This window comes from Genypterus blacodes, unplaced genomic scaffold (genome assembly GCF_046128005.1).
Source record: "Genypterus blacodes isolate CSIRO-AG114 ecotype Tasmania unplaced genomic scaffold, CSIRO-AGI_Gbla_v1 ptg000030l_1, whole genome shotgun sequence".
NCBI classification, from domain to species: Eukaryota; Metazoa; Chordata; class Actinopteri; order Ophidiiformes; family Ophidiidae; genus Genypterus; species Genypterus blacodes.
The window spans coordinates 4,133,998-4,150,832 of NW_027466843.1; the positions used below are offsets into that span (position 1 = coordinate 4,133,998).

A 16,835-nucleotide genomic window follows, 5' to 3' on the forward strand; every position below is an offset into this window, starting at 1 on the left:
AGGAAAAGCTTTAACCACCTTCAGCCACCTTTGTTCACGGATGAGGGAATGATTGAAAAATAATTACAATCAAAAATCACAGTATTATAGATCAAATACCTGGGTACTGATGATGCTTAAGTAATAACCAAACACTCACCATACAGCTGAGTAACAGCACATTCTTTATTAGATCTTTCCCTAAAGGCAGCCATCCAATGACAGCCCACCCCATTCCAACAGTAAACAGCGTGTTAAACAAGTACCATACTTACAGTATTTGTGCATCATCACACAGCTCTACATAGGCGCCTGTGTAGTCTACATCATTATATACTCACTAATGTGGTGCAGTCATTGCTCCCCGGGGTGATACAGGTGATAAATGCGCCAACCTCATGGGCAGTTTAGACATTTAGGCTGTGTTAATGATGGAATGATATCAGAGATGTGCGTGTGATGCGAGTGAGCCAGTGGTGAATCACAGCAGGAACACAGAGTTGTAACAGAGCCGGGGCCTTCTCCTGCAAGTGCTCAGCATGTCCACCTGAGGGCGCTGGAACAGAGGACAATTTCACACATTAAGCACAGAGACCTTATGGTGGGTGTAGAAAAGGAAATGTTGGACAGGTGTGTTGTGTGGTGTGGACAGTATCTGGATGTATTACAGCATTTTGTAACGCCTCACTTCTCCTAAGACACACAACATTAAGCATAAAATTCAAAATGATTTGTTTTCAATGTTCTTTCGTCAATATGAAATGAAATTAAAAATTAATAATTAATTAATAATGTGAAATTGACCTATTTTAATTTCAACAGCAGAACAGAACAAAGTATGGCTGTTAAATACGGAGCAGTTTATCAACATGCTGTGTGTTAGCTCTTACTGACCCTGCTGTGTCCTAACTGATTAACTTTGTGAATTGTATTGAAACTACTGTGTTCTGCAGTTAAATAGTCATCTGATTAAAGCTAAAACAAGGGCACCACAGCTACTTCATACATGTAGTTTGTGCTTGTTGAAGGATGAGTTTTGTGGCGTTATCAGATTCATTCAAGGTGATCAAGGTCATTCATATAAGTTATCTAAGAGAATTGTGTATCAACAAGTGGAACTAGAATTGCTGGTGTAACCTTGTTGCACCACAAGTTACCATGGTATCATACTAATGAGTATATCTAACTATTAAAACTCATAGGAGTCTGAGTTTCTTGACTATCAAGCGACAGTTGGCATATTTCACCGAACTAATAAGGGGAAATTCCATCTATGAATAATAGAAAATACAGCTGCAGAGGCCTCCCACCTCCTCACTGGTAGAACTTAATCTCAGCGTCCACACAGTCAAAAAATAAGTCCCCCAGCTCCTCTCCCGAGACGTCCCCGCTCAGCAAGGCGGAAATGTCATTCAGACAGAGCGTCTCCATGTCCCTCAGAATCTCATAGAGTGCTAAGCCTTCGTCCTGAACAAGAGAGAGAGAGAAAGAGGGAGAGAGAGAGAGAGGGAGAGAGAGAGTTCATAAAAGTCACACGTAACAACTATCTGATATAACTATATAATTAGTCTGAACCTGCTTGAGCAGCGTTTCCATTGAGCGCTGTGGTAAAGCTACTATATCTCATACCACTTACCAAAATTTAAAAAAATATAACTGACAACATATTATTTGCTGAGTGCGATACCTTTTTGGACATAGGCAACATTTAAGATAAGCTTTAAAGTTTTCCAAATACTTTGTATGGTAGTTTTGCTTGGTTTGTTTGGCGTCTGGACTGTGCCACTGGAATAGATGAAGACTTTCTGGTTAAAAATAATCACACAATTAACCATTGCTTGAAAAAATTTCAAACTGATAAAAATGTAAATAATTGTCACATGAAATATCTGAACAAAAAACATTCAGTGATGAAATAATAATTATTTTGCCTTTAAATTATGCCTTTTTTTTTTACAGGTGGATGTGGTAACAAGACACAAACAAAATAAAATAGAATAAAATAAAATAGTTGGTTGGAAATGCTGACATCTTCCTAGTTTCTAGCTCAGTCTGGAGATTTGTTTGTACTCTCTCTCTCTCCCTCTCTCTCTCTCTCTCTCTCTCTCTCTCTCTCTTATGTACGTTTGGACTTGCTGTAAGGCTTACAACCTCTCAGTACTCCTGTGTTTGTGGTTTACTCCTGATGGTAACTCAGTGTATGTATGTCTATAATGTGTGTGTGTGTGTGTGTGTGTGTATGTGTGTGTGCGTGTGTGGTTTACCGTTGTACAGTGTGTCTAAATGTGAAGTTCTGCTCTGATTCTGAAATGAGAAACTCTGACATGAATGCCTCTGATTTGGCTGTATATGTAATGAAATGTGAGCTCCAATCTTCAGCATTGACACAGCTGATCAGTGATACAAGTCTTCCATAAGTGCCCACCGGGTTGGTCTCCATGGTGTTGAGCGCCACCTGGTGGGCCTTGTACAGGTCATGTCTGCGGTCCACTTGGCTCTGAAAGCGAGGTTGCTTCCTGACCGGGTCGTCTGGGCCAAACTGTGGGGAGACCACCCTCAGCACAGGAGTCATGCAATCCGAGAAGACAAAAGGCTTGAATACAGACCTAACAAAGTGAGGGGGAGTTAGGGTGGTAGGGTGACAGGGAAACAGGAGAGACAGAGACAGACTCAGAAACTCCCAATGTCCCGACATGCAGAAGAAGAATGTAGGATAAACAGAAATGAAAGAATGAAGAGAGAATTGGGATCTCTTGGTGTTTGTAAGAAGTTTGGCTGCGATACATAAAGCACAATGCAACTTATGTATCTCCCATCTTTCTTACAACCTAACAGCAGTGTAGTGACACAATTTTATACTTGTATATAAAAGTAAAACATTGTATTAGTGGCACAGTTTGCGCCAAAACTAATCGTAGACATGGGGCTCAGCTAGTGGCTTACCTTGAGGGGTCTGGGGTGGCAGTGAGGAAGTGGATGCAGGGCAGGCTGGAGTCTCTGGGCAGGATGGACACCATGCTGCCTGTGGTGCGGAAACCTCCAGAGTCCATGCAGATCCCACTGGGTTTGTCCCTCAGAATGGACATCATCACCTCTGCTGTCACTGAGCCTGTAACCGACAACATTACAGGACAGATTCATATGAAATACTGATTCCTGCAATTATGGCAGAGGTAGCTTATTCTAGTATGGATATCAATACCATGAAGTCTCTAGCATTTGAGTCATCCTCCCCTCACCATCGTGTTGCCGCAGCAGCTCCGTTCCTCCCTTGTAGCGCTGTTTGGCCAGCTCCATCCTGGCAGGCGGGTTCTCTGGGCTGAACACCTGAGAGTAGTTGAACTCTCCTTCTCCGTCCCACCAGCCCTGTGCCTGGGCCACGCTACGCAGCTCGGGGTGCTCCGCAGAGATCTCAGTACTGATGGTCAGCTGGTTGGAGATGTTCTTCACCCCCTCTGAAAACAGATGACAGACGGGCCATAGTGTAAAATCTAGTTTGAAATAATGTAACAGTGCAAGTTGGGAGTTAGCTCTCTGCCTTCTCATCTTTCTCTCTTTCTCCGAGATCAAACCATCTGCAATGAGAGCTGCAACGTGTACACCTTCACCCAGGAAGCAGTTTCCTCACCCGCAGCTATGATGAACCAGTACCAATACCAGTCTGGTGTGTGTTTGAATGACTCCTACTTCCTCCTCACATAGTTGTGGTCCATACGTATGGAACGCTCCAAATAGACAATGCATTTACCTGAACATACAGTTTTGAGATGAGCTGCTGTTCTATTTGGCAGGCACAATACCTTTGTGTTGCCCAAAGGTAAATACGGAGCACTATTTCACTCAAAGCACCTAAGAACTGCCATTAATTAATTTAATTAATTAAAGTGAATATAGCCTTTGGTGGCCATAACGCTGTTGGAGTAGTTGTTGTGAAGACAATGGAAGAAAAAGTAGACATGGTTTACACTTAGACGACTGTTGCTACTACTTTGCAACATTTCTATATCTCAGTGTTCTGAGTGTAGCAAGACAATGTACATGCTGTGTGATTGGATAGGTTGGGTCACACTCATAAACTTTAAGAACAACACAGTTGCACTGCTGTCAATGGGCCAAGGCTTTCAAGAATGTACTTGTGAAAACACCGCAATCAGGGATGTCAAAGCCAAAATTTGACCTTTAACATTACATGTAAGCAAAGTGCTTTGATGCCAGTGGCAGAGGAGTGGCAAAAGGTGCAACGTGCTTGACATATCTTCATATACTGAGAAACATGGATCAAAACCTGAACATGAATCTGTGTCTACACTTAGGGCCTGATTTAGATAGGAACCAGACCAAGACTGTACATTAGGAGCGGTTAGGGGTTCAGTGTCTTGTTCTACTAGGAGGTGCCCACAATCAAAACAGGGACCTTCTGAAACCTAGACTTGCCATGGGCCGCCCCTACCTGTGACCTTCTGTGCCACCCAGAGCCGTCCAGCTGTTTCAAGGACCCAGGCCTCGTTTCTGTCCACCAGAAGGAAGGTGTTGTGGTAACTGAAGGGTTCGGGATCCTCTCTGCAATGGCCCCCCTGGCCATGCTGCTCCAAGAGCCCTGTGATCACAGACAGCGCCGCCCAGGCACTGTCCCCACGCTCAAGCCCCAAACTGACAACAAAAAACACACAATATTTAGTACAAAATAATTAAGTGTGCAGTCCCAGATGTTGCTGGTCTGGATGTCCTTAAACCATCCTAGTTTTGCTGAATACAAAGCTCTGCAGAAGTTTTAAAAAAAATGCTTAATTACTCCTGCAGGGCACCTTACCTGTACTGATTGAACTAATCTGTTTTGGCTTTGCCTAAAGCAGGGAGAGATGAGACATATGCACTGCTGTGGTACGAGCCATGATTGAGAAACGCTGCACTAAAAAGACAAACCAAGCTGAAATCATTTAAGAATTCATTTGCTAATGTCTCAATCGACCTTCCCTTTAGTAATGCTTTATATCAAATTATTGGTAAGGATTATTTATGATCAAGAGAGTCATCTGTAACAGCTACTTAGCCCTTTGTAACTATGACTTGTTGACAGGCTGTGTAAACTGAGACAGTTTTAATTCCTTTGAAGTTTGGCACTGCTCTTCCCTGGAGGTGTTTGCAGGAAAGGATTTTTAGTTTTATTATTTTTCTTCCTGTTTGTTCACCTCATTGGGTTAGGCACAAAACACGAGTGTGTTTGCAGATGTGCTCCACAGCTCTGTGTTTTGAAGGAAATGGTGTTTGTGAGGAGTATCACTGATGGACATATAAAGCTCTTTACTGTAATGCGCTCAATGCACCTGTCAAGACATGCTTAGGGCAAACTACACACCCCTTTGATCAAAGACTGAGGAATATTGACTGACTGAACATTGTTCAAAAAATTGGCTGAGCTTTTTGGTGGGGATTTAAAAAGGCTTACGTGCTCACCGGACAAGGTCCATGCCGAGCAGAGCCTCTCCAGGAGCGACAGGCTCTCGGGTCCAGACCGCCTCGTTACCAATGCAGACTCCATGCTCATTGGCCCCCATTTCAGCCCCCCACATCCAGGCAGGCTTGCTGAGGACAACAGCATGGGTCTGCTCCACTTGAGGGATCTTGATGTAGGTGCACTACAGAAAAGAAGAAAGAAAGAGTGGAAGAAAGAAAGAAAGAAAGAAAGAAAGAAAGAAAGAAAGTGGACGCCCTGCAGTCAGTACCAGTCAGTCAGTGTGTCAAAAAGGTTTTGTTCTCATTTATGAAAAGGAACACATTGATGCAAAAGCGATATACAGCCTTTATGTTATATGTGATATGATAGGATATGGCTTATTGGTGTGTGAATCTGTTCCACTGAGGGTTAAAACAAGTTAGAACGCTGGTGTTGATCTAAAAGCCACAATGTATGTTATGTAGTATAACGTAGAATACAATTATTTTAATCATAGTGAAAACTTTTCTCCATTTAAATAGGTCAAATGGATTGATAATGAGATTGAAGACATCTGTGGTAGTAATTTAAGAAAGTAGTCTGCTTGAAATATCAATCCATGATTTATCATCACGTCTAAGGGGTATCAATAATTTTGTCCAGTTTTCATTAGTTTTATCATCTGGAATAATATGTTACATTGAATTGTTCTGTTGCACCTTTAACGTGTGACAATAACGTGAAAACATTTAGATGCCTGTGGTCACAAGTTAGTTGACAAGTTTATTAGAAACAGTAATGTAGCAGATAAATGCATTCCTACTGTTACATACATTTCTGTCTGTTTTACCTCTAGGAGCGATCCTGCAGGGTGAGAAGCTGCAGGGATGCAGACCACCTCTTGGACTTCATCCCGGGGACGGTCCGAGTTCTTCCCAAAAATCACATGGTCATCGCGAGATCCAGGGGGCAACGACACAAAACAGTCACACGACCGGGGAGCCTCTGCCATCCTGCACCAGAGGCAACAAAGAATCTGAGCACAGTGGGTGTAACGCAGCTACAGCCTGAGTGTTCCAGATTCCTGTTCCCGAGGCTGCTTCTACTAAGAATTAAGTCAGCAGTGATTGGTTGAAGAATTGGCTTTAATACTGCTGTTTGTTTTTATTCGGAGCGCATATTGCTTTATTCCTTAGTAGATTACAGATTTCAGTTATTTTGAAATATTGGCAATGCTTTTGTATGAAGAAAGAAAGAAAATACACATTGATCCATTTCTACATTAGCCTTCTGCAGCAACATTGTGCATCACCTTTACATCAAAAGTGCAAATATTAAGTAAAAACAACTCTGATAGCATTTGGCCAATGTGTTTCTCTACAACAGAAGGATGAATTGTAATTCTGTGTAGCTTCCATTCATTGGATGTCCATAAACTGTGTTCTCTATGAAGGAGGGGACATACAGTGTTATGAAAAAATACAGTCACTTATAAAAAAGTGTAAGAACACGATAACCATCTTGTGGCCATGAGATAATTACTGTGTGATACGGTCTTGTGATGCAAAGGAACACAATCCTCACGACATCATGGAGCTTGATGAATCTAATTTGATATATTCTAAACTAGAAATGAACTAGAAAGATATAACAAAGATATTAACATGGAGTTTTCTCATGTGTGTTTCAAGCAGTTGTGCCAAATTTATGTCCATACAGTTTATGTATTTATGTATTCAAGTTCTTATTTTCTTTATAATTGTGTATATTAAAATCTCTTTGAAGCTTTGCTGCTGTCTGCTATCTGATTTACTCCTTTATGAGATGGGGAAGCGATCAATAACCGTATGAAGACGATTTTGTCAATAACTCAAGCAGTGTGTTTGAGAGCAGAAAGTATGAGTTACATACTCGGAGGAGGAAGAGTGTGGTCAGACTGTGCTTCATCCACACCCAACCCAATGACTGTCAGTGCCCATCCCAGATCACACACGAACACGAACACACACACAGGAACACGAACACACACACAGGAACACACACACACACCACCACACCACACCACACAGGGATTAGCAGCCAGTCCTGCACAGCACTTTATTCACTGTAATCTGCACAAATCCCACAGCCACGTCGCTCTGTATCACCGCCTGTCGAATTAAAAGCACCGAATAGGAGATTCAGCAGTAATATTGACGCCGATCACAGCCGTGGTGTGTGTATCTGTGTGTGTCTGTGTGTCTGTGTGTGGAGCGCCTGTGACCAGCAGCGTGTATCATAATAAGAGACAAGGCCTGAGCGCTGTGCCCACACTGGCAGTCTGTCCGTGTTTGTGCACAGACACGCCTGTCCACTCGTGTCATTTCGACGCTGAACTTCCGCGCTGCGGGGCTGTAAAGTGTCGCTACTGTGGCGAAATGGCGCAGCAGAAACGTTTACCTTTCAGCGCGGGGAGCGGCCGGCCGGCGGGGAGAAGAAGACAGGTTCGCGGAGATCCACGGCGTCACGTGACCGACAAATCCAAAGGTCTGTACTTAAAGGTCTCGCTACCTCGCGCTGACACACGCACGCGCGCAGCAGCCACGATGATAATGATTAAAAAGTTTAGTTGCTGTCTGCTGTATGATGTCATTGGATATATATTTATATATAGAAATTCTCTGTCAGGTTTACTAAGGTAAACTTATCAATATTTTTCTGTTATATTATGGAACATATATTTGTAATTATATTGCTTGGTTTTGAAACACTGGTGTGAAAAATACGGAGACTAGAATATTAATCATTTGAATGCAGTTGCTTTCTGTTGTCTGCTTCCAAATTTTGTCACTGAGTCCATTTCACCTCTAAGAGTTGATTACGTCTTTGTGTTCAATGATGTTTAATATTCCAGTAAAAATATTATTCTTACATGAATACCTGCTTATCTGATGATGTTTTTACTTGCAAGTGAAAGTTCACTGGTATTGAACATAATCAGAGAGGTGTGCAAGGGAGTGGGATAAAGGGGTTAGCGAGCTAATTTCCATTTTAAAGCAGATTTTTCGCCATGTTGTCGCCATGGTAATTTATGCTCCAATGCTAGCCTGCTACAGCACAGGTTCAGTTCAAGCTTAACCGGGCAGAAATATAAAGCACCACCTTTTCACCAGTCACCCGACTTTGGAAAATAGCTTCACCGTTCCTGCAGGACTAAGTGCATGTCTCACTCTGTCAGGCATGAAATATGGAAGTGCAAAATTACACACACATACATTTTATATTCTTCATATGCCTCAAGTATTATCCTTTGCTACTCTGACATGAAGTGTGTTGCACATTAGTCAGACTTAAGGCTAAAGAGGTTAGCTCACAATCTTTTTTTTGTAGTACACCACTCAGGGGCCCTCATGGTAGTGTAAGATGGAGATTTTGATGGTGTTTGAAATGAAAATTATTATTATTGTTGTTATATTTTACATATATATTTATGTTTAACCCTTCATGTCATTGTAAAAACTAGGATTTGAGACTTGGCCTAACACACTTGAACCACAAACAACTCTGGCTAACTCGTGGAGTTCATGCGTTAGTCAGCTTCATGTTGTTTGCTGGTGATCATCTTCACTAATTCATCTCATGAGTTCACGTCTGCGTTACTTAAAATGAGCTGCCATGAACACCCTCTGACCTCAAATCCATAGCTAATCACTGTTTTACCAGAAAGAATGTGTGCTTCCCAGAATGCATTGCCCTTGAATAAACTTAACAGAAGCCCTTCTTACCCAACAGGCGCGACTTAAGTGATGTCTGTGACCTTTATTGAACTTACTTGACAGGCTTAGCAGGATCATTACAGGCTCAGATGGATGATGATAATATCTAATCACTGGAAAGTCTTAGACCTGTTATGGTATTGTTTTTGATTCCACTCTGACAAGTGGGACGACATCTAAACATCTAAGAGAACAGTATGGGACTAATAGGAATGGAACCTGGGGTATGAAAGGGCAAATGTTTATGTGATATAGAAATAATGTAGTTTGGTGAATACATAACGTACAGTATGATACTTTAGTTTGAGTTTGACACTTTATGAATGCTCATCCTCCTTTCATGGATCCCAACATTTCTATTAATTAGATTACTGTACAGGTTTCAGGAGTTTATAGTATCAAGGCATTTGGGTCAGTATCTAAAAGCAATCATTCGGGTACCCTGCCCAGAAAAACATTCATGCGACATCAATACATGAGCTACCAATTAACATTAGAAAAACAAACAAACAATAAGATGTTTGCAGCCTCACTGGTGCCAACGATATTGTGTGAGGGATGTGAGTGCTGTAACTCCATTGATATGAACCTGCCTAACAGCATAGCAGTAACTGACACATCATTGGAATGCCAGTCGCCATCCCAACCTCAAGGCTGTCATTTTAACATGCACGCACATATAGGCAGACGTGTAGAGCAACATTCAGATTCAGATTTAACATTCAAAAATAAAATATGCCACATTGTTTTATCTGCAAACAGTATGATAAAGCAGTTTGATCAAAAACCACTGCTCATACAGCCCTGGTTTACTGAAGTAAAACCCAAAATTCAGGTATTTTGCTATGCTTTCATTGTCCCTTTTACATAAAGGATGTGAATACTTCTTCCACCACTGCCAGTGTGAACCGAACAAACATAAACAACTCCATTCTGGAAATGACTCATGGATCTGTCATTTTTTGATGATGCAATCAGTTTTTGTGCTCTGAAAATGTAGTTTTTGGATGTATGTCATTGGTTCGTGTAGCACCTGGACTCTGTAGGTGCCCAGCTTTTGGGAAGGGTGTTGAGTTGGACGTCAAAGCAGTGCACTGCTGTGCTGTTATGGCACATGAGGAACGCTGAAGGCAACAAGCCTGAAATTCTTGAGAAATTTCCGACGGTGTGTTACCTGAGCGGCACTTGGCTACTTCCACACCCTCTCTGGCCTTTCATCTCCTGTAGTGCTGACAACCACTGCACATCCTGTCTGCCTTACACACACACACGCATACACACACGCACACACACACACACACACACACACGCAAACACACATGCACCATGAGAAGTAAACGCCCACCTGAGCCAAAGGTAGACACACCCAAGTATAAGACTGCACACACTTCTACAGTGCGCACAAACACAGCAGAACAAAAAACAAGCACAGACAGAGAAACTAAGCAGCCAAATCAAAAACAAACAGTATGAATACACCAATATATCAAATCACTGTGACAACAAATGAATGATGAAATGATCAATATATCAAATCACTGTGACAACAAATGAATGATGAAATGATCAGAAATGATTTAGAGCACAAATTTAGCCAGAGAAAAAATGCAAACAGTGAAGTAAAAAATATAAAGATTAATTTAATTTGACCTGAGTCTTACTTTGTTACTCATCATCAAACAAAGCACTAAAAAAAAATATTTGTATCAGTAAGGTGTTAATATGTAGTAAAGGCAGACTGCTCTCAGTAAAATCATTTTACATTGAAATTTGGGGGAATGTTCATGATTTCAAATCTGTCGAACGGAAGGATTGAGAGACGGAAGACTAGAAGGAAGAGGGAAAAGAGTATGAAGACCATGAGATAAGAAGGAAGAGTAAAAAAACAACAACAGATACATGAATAGCAGTAAAAACAAGGAGCTGTGAGAAAGCAACAAAGCAGAGGAAAGTGAAAACATAAAGCAGGGAGAAAACAAAGGAACATACACAGCTAAAAGAAGATAGAAATTCAGGAAAGAAATGAGGAAGGAAGGAAGGAAGGAGGGAGGGAAGGAGGGAGGGAAGGGGGGAAGGGGGCAGGCAGGAAGGAAGGAAATTAGGAAAGATAGATGAAAGAAAGAAGAAAGAGGTCTGTGTGTGGAAGAAGAGAGAGATATAAAAAGGATTAAGGGAAGATTAGAAGGAAGGTAGAAATTGATACGTAGATAAATAAGCAGATGAATAAATAAAAAAGTAATTAAAGTGATTGGAAAAATGTAGCAACGCAAAGAGAAGAGGAATGAAAGAAGAGTTCTGGGTAAAACATCAAGAAGCATACACAGCTAAAATAAGACATGAAGGAAAGAAAGGTAGGGAGGATAGAAGGAGATAAAGGAAGAAAGAAGAAAGAAAAGCCGACACAGAAGAAGAGAGAGAGGCAAAGAAGAAATGTTGAAATAATTGTAAATGAAGTTTTTGTCATATTTTCTGATAGTATACTGTAGACTGGAGAACAGACAGTAGAACATAGAGACTTTTCCTGGAGAGAAACTATGGTGGAGATGCAGTGGAGAAAAAGTATTTTAAACTGTATAAAATGAAGTCTCTCTCACATAGACACACACACACACACACACACGGCTGAGCAGAGAGGCCTCTCCCAGAGACACACAGGCGTTGTGGCCCAGTTTGTGAGCTGTGCCATGTGAAGCAGAGGGTTGGCCGGAGGAAGATGAGGGGTGTTAAGGGACGGAAACAGCTGCTGGAGAGCCCAGAGGACATTAATCTGAGGGGGGAGACAGGATGGCAGGAGAGGCCATCTAATAAAGCATGGTATTACTGCTGCAAAGGTGTGTGTGCGTGTGTGTGTCTGCCTGTCTTCCTGGGGTATTACTGGCGAGGCAGGAAAAATGTGTTTGTTTAGTGTGTGTGCAAAAGTCTGTGTCCATCAGACTGCTACAATCCTTTACCTCTGTTCATGACAAACATCTTTGTTGTATCTAAGCAGTCGAGTCTTGTGATCTCTTGTGAGCACAATCTTCAAATATCTCTCTCTCCCCCACTCTCTCTCTCTCTCTCTCTCTCTACTCTTCCTTCACACACACTAAACACTTTTTTTAAAAATGTTAGATAAAATAAAGAGTTCCAAAATGTTCTCTGAGCAATTAAAGTTCCGGTTAAAAGGCAGAGGTGGAAGATGGGAGGGGAAGCTGGGCGGCATCAGTCGCACAGACAGTAATGACGGCGCCACCGCTGTTTAACAATCAAAGATGGGAGGCGGGGGCTCACAAGGAAGTCTCTCCTTGAAAAATACAGGTGTTTGCTACAATCAAAGCACAGCTTGCACAAATGACGGGGTTTGAAGTTGAAAGGGGAGGCAGGAGGAGAGGGGGGCCGCTGTGCTGAGTGAGTGCTGCAAGAGGAAAAAAAGTGACTCAACTGTGGGCCGGTCGCTCCTCCGGGATTTTGAATAATTAACAAGGATAAGGAAGTTGACTACTAGGTGCTTACTGTTTACTTTGTGTGGATTTTTTTCTGGCTGTGGAGGGGAAGTGAGGCTTTAGTGAGACTAGCTTTGTGGAGGCTGGCGTGTTGGCAGGAGGATTTGTCTGGGACACCGCTTTAGTTCCCGTGGGACTAAAGCAAAGCAAAGCAGCCAGAGACCAGTCGATCCAAACCAGAACCAAACTCATCGGCTGAGAATCCTATTTACTAAACATGTGTGCTCGTAGGAAAGTCCCATGTTGTACACACACAGGTTTACTCACACACACACCAGCATGAGAGTTTTAAACAGGGCTGTGTCCCAATTCAATACCACAGACTCATTCTAAGGAGATGATTCTGTAGTACTTCTACACCTGAAAGTGACATTTGTTTAATATGTCAGCGTGTTCTAATTTTTTCAAATTTGACTGCTGTTTACTTTATATTTCTACTGTTTAACAATGCAGTCATCTGAAAAATGAAAATAAACAGTATTTAATCCATAAATGCACTCTGGTGTCCATGTAGGGTTTCTAAATGTGACTGGCATGAGTGCACATCTTCCAATATGTTATAGCATCTTCACCAACAGACAATATTGGGCTGTGCGATCAACCACCACAACATCAACAACAACTGGGTTTGAGCGGAACACAGGGAAAGCTCAGGGAAATCTCAGATACCTCTTTATTATCCTTCTCTTGAACATCAAGCTAGCCACTCTGGTGTCAGAATTGGGATTAGCATAGAGAGAAGGGAAAGCGAAGACGAGAAATCAAGCAGTCCCTCGGGCAGATCTGACTACGCCAGTTGGAGGCTGCTCCAGTGCCCCCTGGTGTTTCCAGCGCTGTGCGACTAAATCGCTCCCTAGCTACCCGAATCAGCACTACAGGACCACAGCTACAGCTGACAGTAGAGCTGCAGCTACACTACAGCACTACTGTCAATTGATCATCCCCCAGCAATCTGTAGGGCTAGCAACGACGCCGCCCGGCTGCGCTCCACCACCGATCGCCCCACAGCATCCACTGCTGGTCATGAACTGCAGCTGCCTACCCATCAGCCCCTATGCCCAGCCTGCCATATCCCACAGCCCTGCTGAGAACGCCAGCCAAACTGAAAATGGCAGTCAGAAAACAGCACAGCAACGCAACGAGAGCCCTGCCTCTCCATGGTCCAGCTGGCAGCATGGCACAGTGGCTGGAGCGGTGAGGAGACCGTGATCCACCTGTCCCTAGAGCTTGATGCCTCAATCCCCGGGGGAAGCTCTTCAGCTACTATGAAGAAGAGAACATGGAAGAGGTTCAGGTTCGAGTTCAGCACCCACCACAGCCTCAGCTTAGCTGGTTCCTGCAGCCTGTAATAGCTCACATGAAAACATTCCTCGTAAACCCCATAACCCCGTAAATTTCATCATTGACACATAGTCATCCACTGCTCGTCCTTGGTGGAGGTATATGCTTTCTGAGCGCCTTTTTGTTTGTCAGTAGGCGATTGTCACCATGGAAACACAAGTCTGGCGTAAAGCTAACTTTTAAAGCTTGAATACACACAGCACAAGTCCAAATTCACATCTCACATACTGCCGTACAGAAGTCTAAGTTTCAGTAAGTTATTAGTCTTAAATACCTTGACGACTGAGGACCGAGGTAAGACTAACTCTCTATACCTGTCCCTGATCATTGCAAAACTGTCATCGGCTGATTTCTTACATCATCAATTACTGCAAAAACCCAAACCAAAGGCACTTCTTACTTGACTAAACTATAATTAACAACACAATAGCTGACAAGTACACCGTTTGTACACACACTTCTTCCGCAAACATACAAGACATATTGATTTATAGCCCTTAAATGATTATTTTTCTGCACAACAGAAATTAAGAATCTACTTGACACTTTGACAGCTGCTCACTAAAGTGTCATAAATCTTTGAAAATTATATTTTGTTGGCTATTCGTTTGCTTAACATCGGTTGCCCAAATCACACCTATAGCAGATGAAGCTCATTTCCTGTTGGTACACAACCTTATTTATTTTTTATTTGTGTTCATAATAGTACATTTGTATCAGCACTTTGTCACATTAATTAATCGTATGTAATTAGCGGTCTGAATGAAGTGGATAGGTTTGGTTGTAATGCTGCAGTGCAGTAATACGTGGATTAGAAAGAAGAAACTTGTGTGGGTTTTACAGGATCGACGACAACATTAAATGTCAGTATTTCAGTATTGTTTATGAAAGCCTTGTAATTTTTGGTTGTCTTTTTCAGTGTTTGGGGAAATTGTGTGTCACTTTTAAAATAGAGAACTGTGAACAAAAACGGTCAAACAAGCTGTCTAAACACACTTAAATCATTAGGAGAATTTGTAAGCCCTGACTGAAAACTGCACTGTAATTAAACATTATTAAACAGTCTCGTTTTGATTGTTCTTTGTTGCATTCATGGGGGACTATGCCTGACTATTTAAAGGCCTTAGTAAACAGCATTTAGACGTGCTGTGTGGTCTTCAATTCAGTGGCCTGATCTCCCCCATGTGTACATGTATGATACAGGGAGGAGACAGGCCAATAAACAGAAAACAAACATGTAATTTACAAAAATGTTCAAATGATCACGTCCTTTCAATTGTCCCTATCATTTTAATTGTTCTTTTTGTGGCGGCTACAAATGTGTCAAAGCATGTTTATAGTGCGCAAACAATTAAAAATAAGTGTCCTGAATGCTTTCCTCTTTTCACATTTAATACTTTTTTTGGAATATTTAAGGCTAAGTAGATGATAGTAAGATTAGGAGTCTGACCTGACTTATTCAAGATCTGTCTAGAATAAACAGTAATCAATTGAGGCATGCACTGATTCAGTATTTTGTCAATATTTGTTTGCAGTCCCATTATATCGCCGTCGTGCCAACAGTCTGAACTCAGCATTTCTAAAGTGCTGGTTCAGAGAAAGAGGAGCCGAGCAGGTAGGAAGCCACTTCCCGCCGGCCTGTCTGTGGTCTGTGTTTGTCAGTTGATTTGAAGCTGCTCCACCAACATGCCGCGACAGGAAAGGAATTAAGTCAGCCATGAGACGAAATAAAAAAAGCCTCAAAGGAAGATGATGTTAAAAAACGATTAAGTGTGTGATGCACACTCAAAACCATTGCAATCCATTATGCTGTGACATATTACAAGAATCACCACTTGAGAGAAATTGAACATTTGAGTGAAATTGAGTTTGAGTTTGAGTGAGTAAGTTCTGTAGCGGTCCAATCTTTACATTACAGACGTTTTGAGACGTACACACACACTGTTTCTGCCGAGATTGTTCAATAAGGAGGACTGCTGCCCTTGGTAAGCAGAAGTGTGTGTTTTCTGCAAAGTAAGGTGAGCAGATGTGTTTATTTTGCCTGCCCTGGCCGAGGCTAAACCACCTCTCAGGAGTGTCAGCAATCAAAGGATTTCCACGTCTCAACTCTCTGATTCACAGGCTGCAGTCACCCACCTGTCCGTGTTACAGCACCGACACTGTGCGCTGTGTGAACAATATCTCCATGCATGCACACATAAGAAACCTCTGCTGTAAGGTACATGCAAATCTGTAACATCAGAAAACTGTGTGGAACTGTGTGTTTGATTTGAGCCTTTAACAATGGAATAGTTTGTCCCTGATGAGTCACATGGGCAAAATGTGTCTCCTTACAAGGAAAAACAGACAAATTCATTTCAATGCAGTAACAGTTACATGTCTACTGCTTCATCAATCAGGGTCCTGATCTTTCTGTTATATATTTATGTGGCACAGAGATCCACAAAACACCCTAACTCTCTCACAGACCCTGAGCATATCTCCATTTGTAGAAATGTTTGTATTAATTTGTGATATTAATATCCTGTTATCTCTTATGTATCACACACACAACATATATTGTGTTATTGAGTTTTTTTTTTGGCGGCACTGTTTACAGGGAGATAAAATTGTTCTGTTCTAATAGTTTGAGTTCTTTTCTCAGAAATAACAGTGCTTTAAGTTGAGAAAATGCTTTTTATCAGCAGGTAAATATCACAGTACTGCCAGTATCTATAAATACCGTTGCATACATTATAATACATATTCAGGGAAAAGCATTACTGTAAATTATGTTGGCTCATTATGTAAAGTGGGGAAAGGGTTATAGAATTGGATTGAACTGGCTGTAAAGTAATGTTGAGT

At 41.8% G+C, this 16,835-nt stretch overlaps 1 protein-coding gene across 1 annotated transcript; it reads right to left on the minus strand.

Annotated features, from left to right (window-relative positions):
- Positions 1-147: 147 nt before the first annotated feature.
- scrn2 (secernin 2) lies at positions 148-7,959 on the minus strand. The gene is made up of 9 exons (XM_076145781.1): positions 7,853-7,959; positions 6,264-6,426; positions 5,434-5,615; positions 4,430-4,629; positions 3,219-3,434; positions 2,923-3,088; positions 2,405-2,585; positions 1,290-1,446; positions 148-535 (listed from the first exon to the last, which is right to left on the minus strand). Exons 2-8 carry the CDS (start codon positions 6,423-6,425, stop codon positions 1,294-1,296), a joined length of 1,260 nt encoding a protein of 419 aa, XP_076001896.1. The 5' UTR covers position 6,426; positions 7,853-7,959; the 3' UTR covers positions 148-535; positions 1,290-1,293.
- Between the last annotated feature and the right edge of the window lie 8,876 nt (positions 7,960-16,835).

Coding starts and splice junctions, on each gene's coding strand:
- scrn2 (XM_076145781.1), bottom strand. CDS start 6,425: ATGGCAGAGGCTCCCCGGTCGTGTGACTGTTTTGTGTCGTTGCCCCCT. Junction 2,586..2,922: donor GCCACCCCAGACCCCTCAAG/GTAAGCCACTAG, acceptor TCACTTTGTTAG/GTCTGTATTCAAGCCTTTTG. Junction 1,447..2,404: donor ACACCATGGAGACCAACCCG/GTGGGCACTTAT, acceptor TCTCTTGTTCAG/GACGAAGGCTTAGCACTCTA.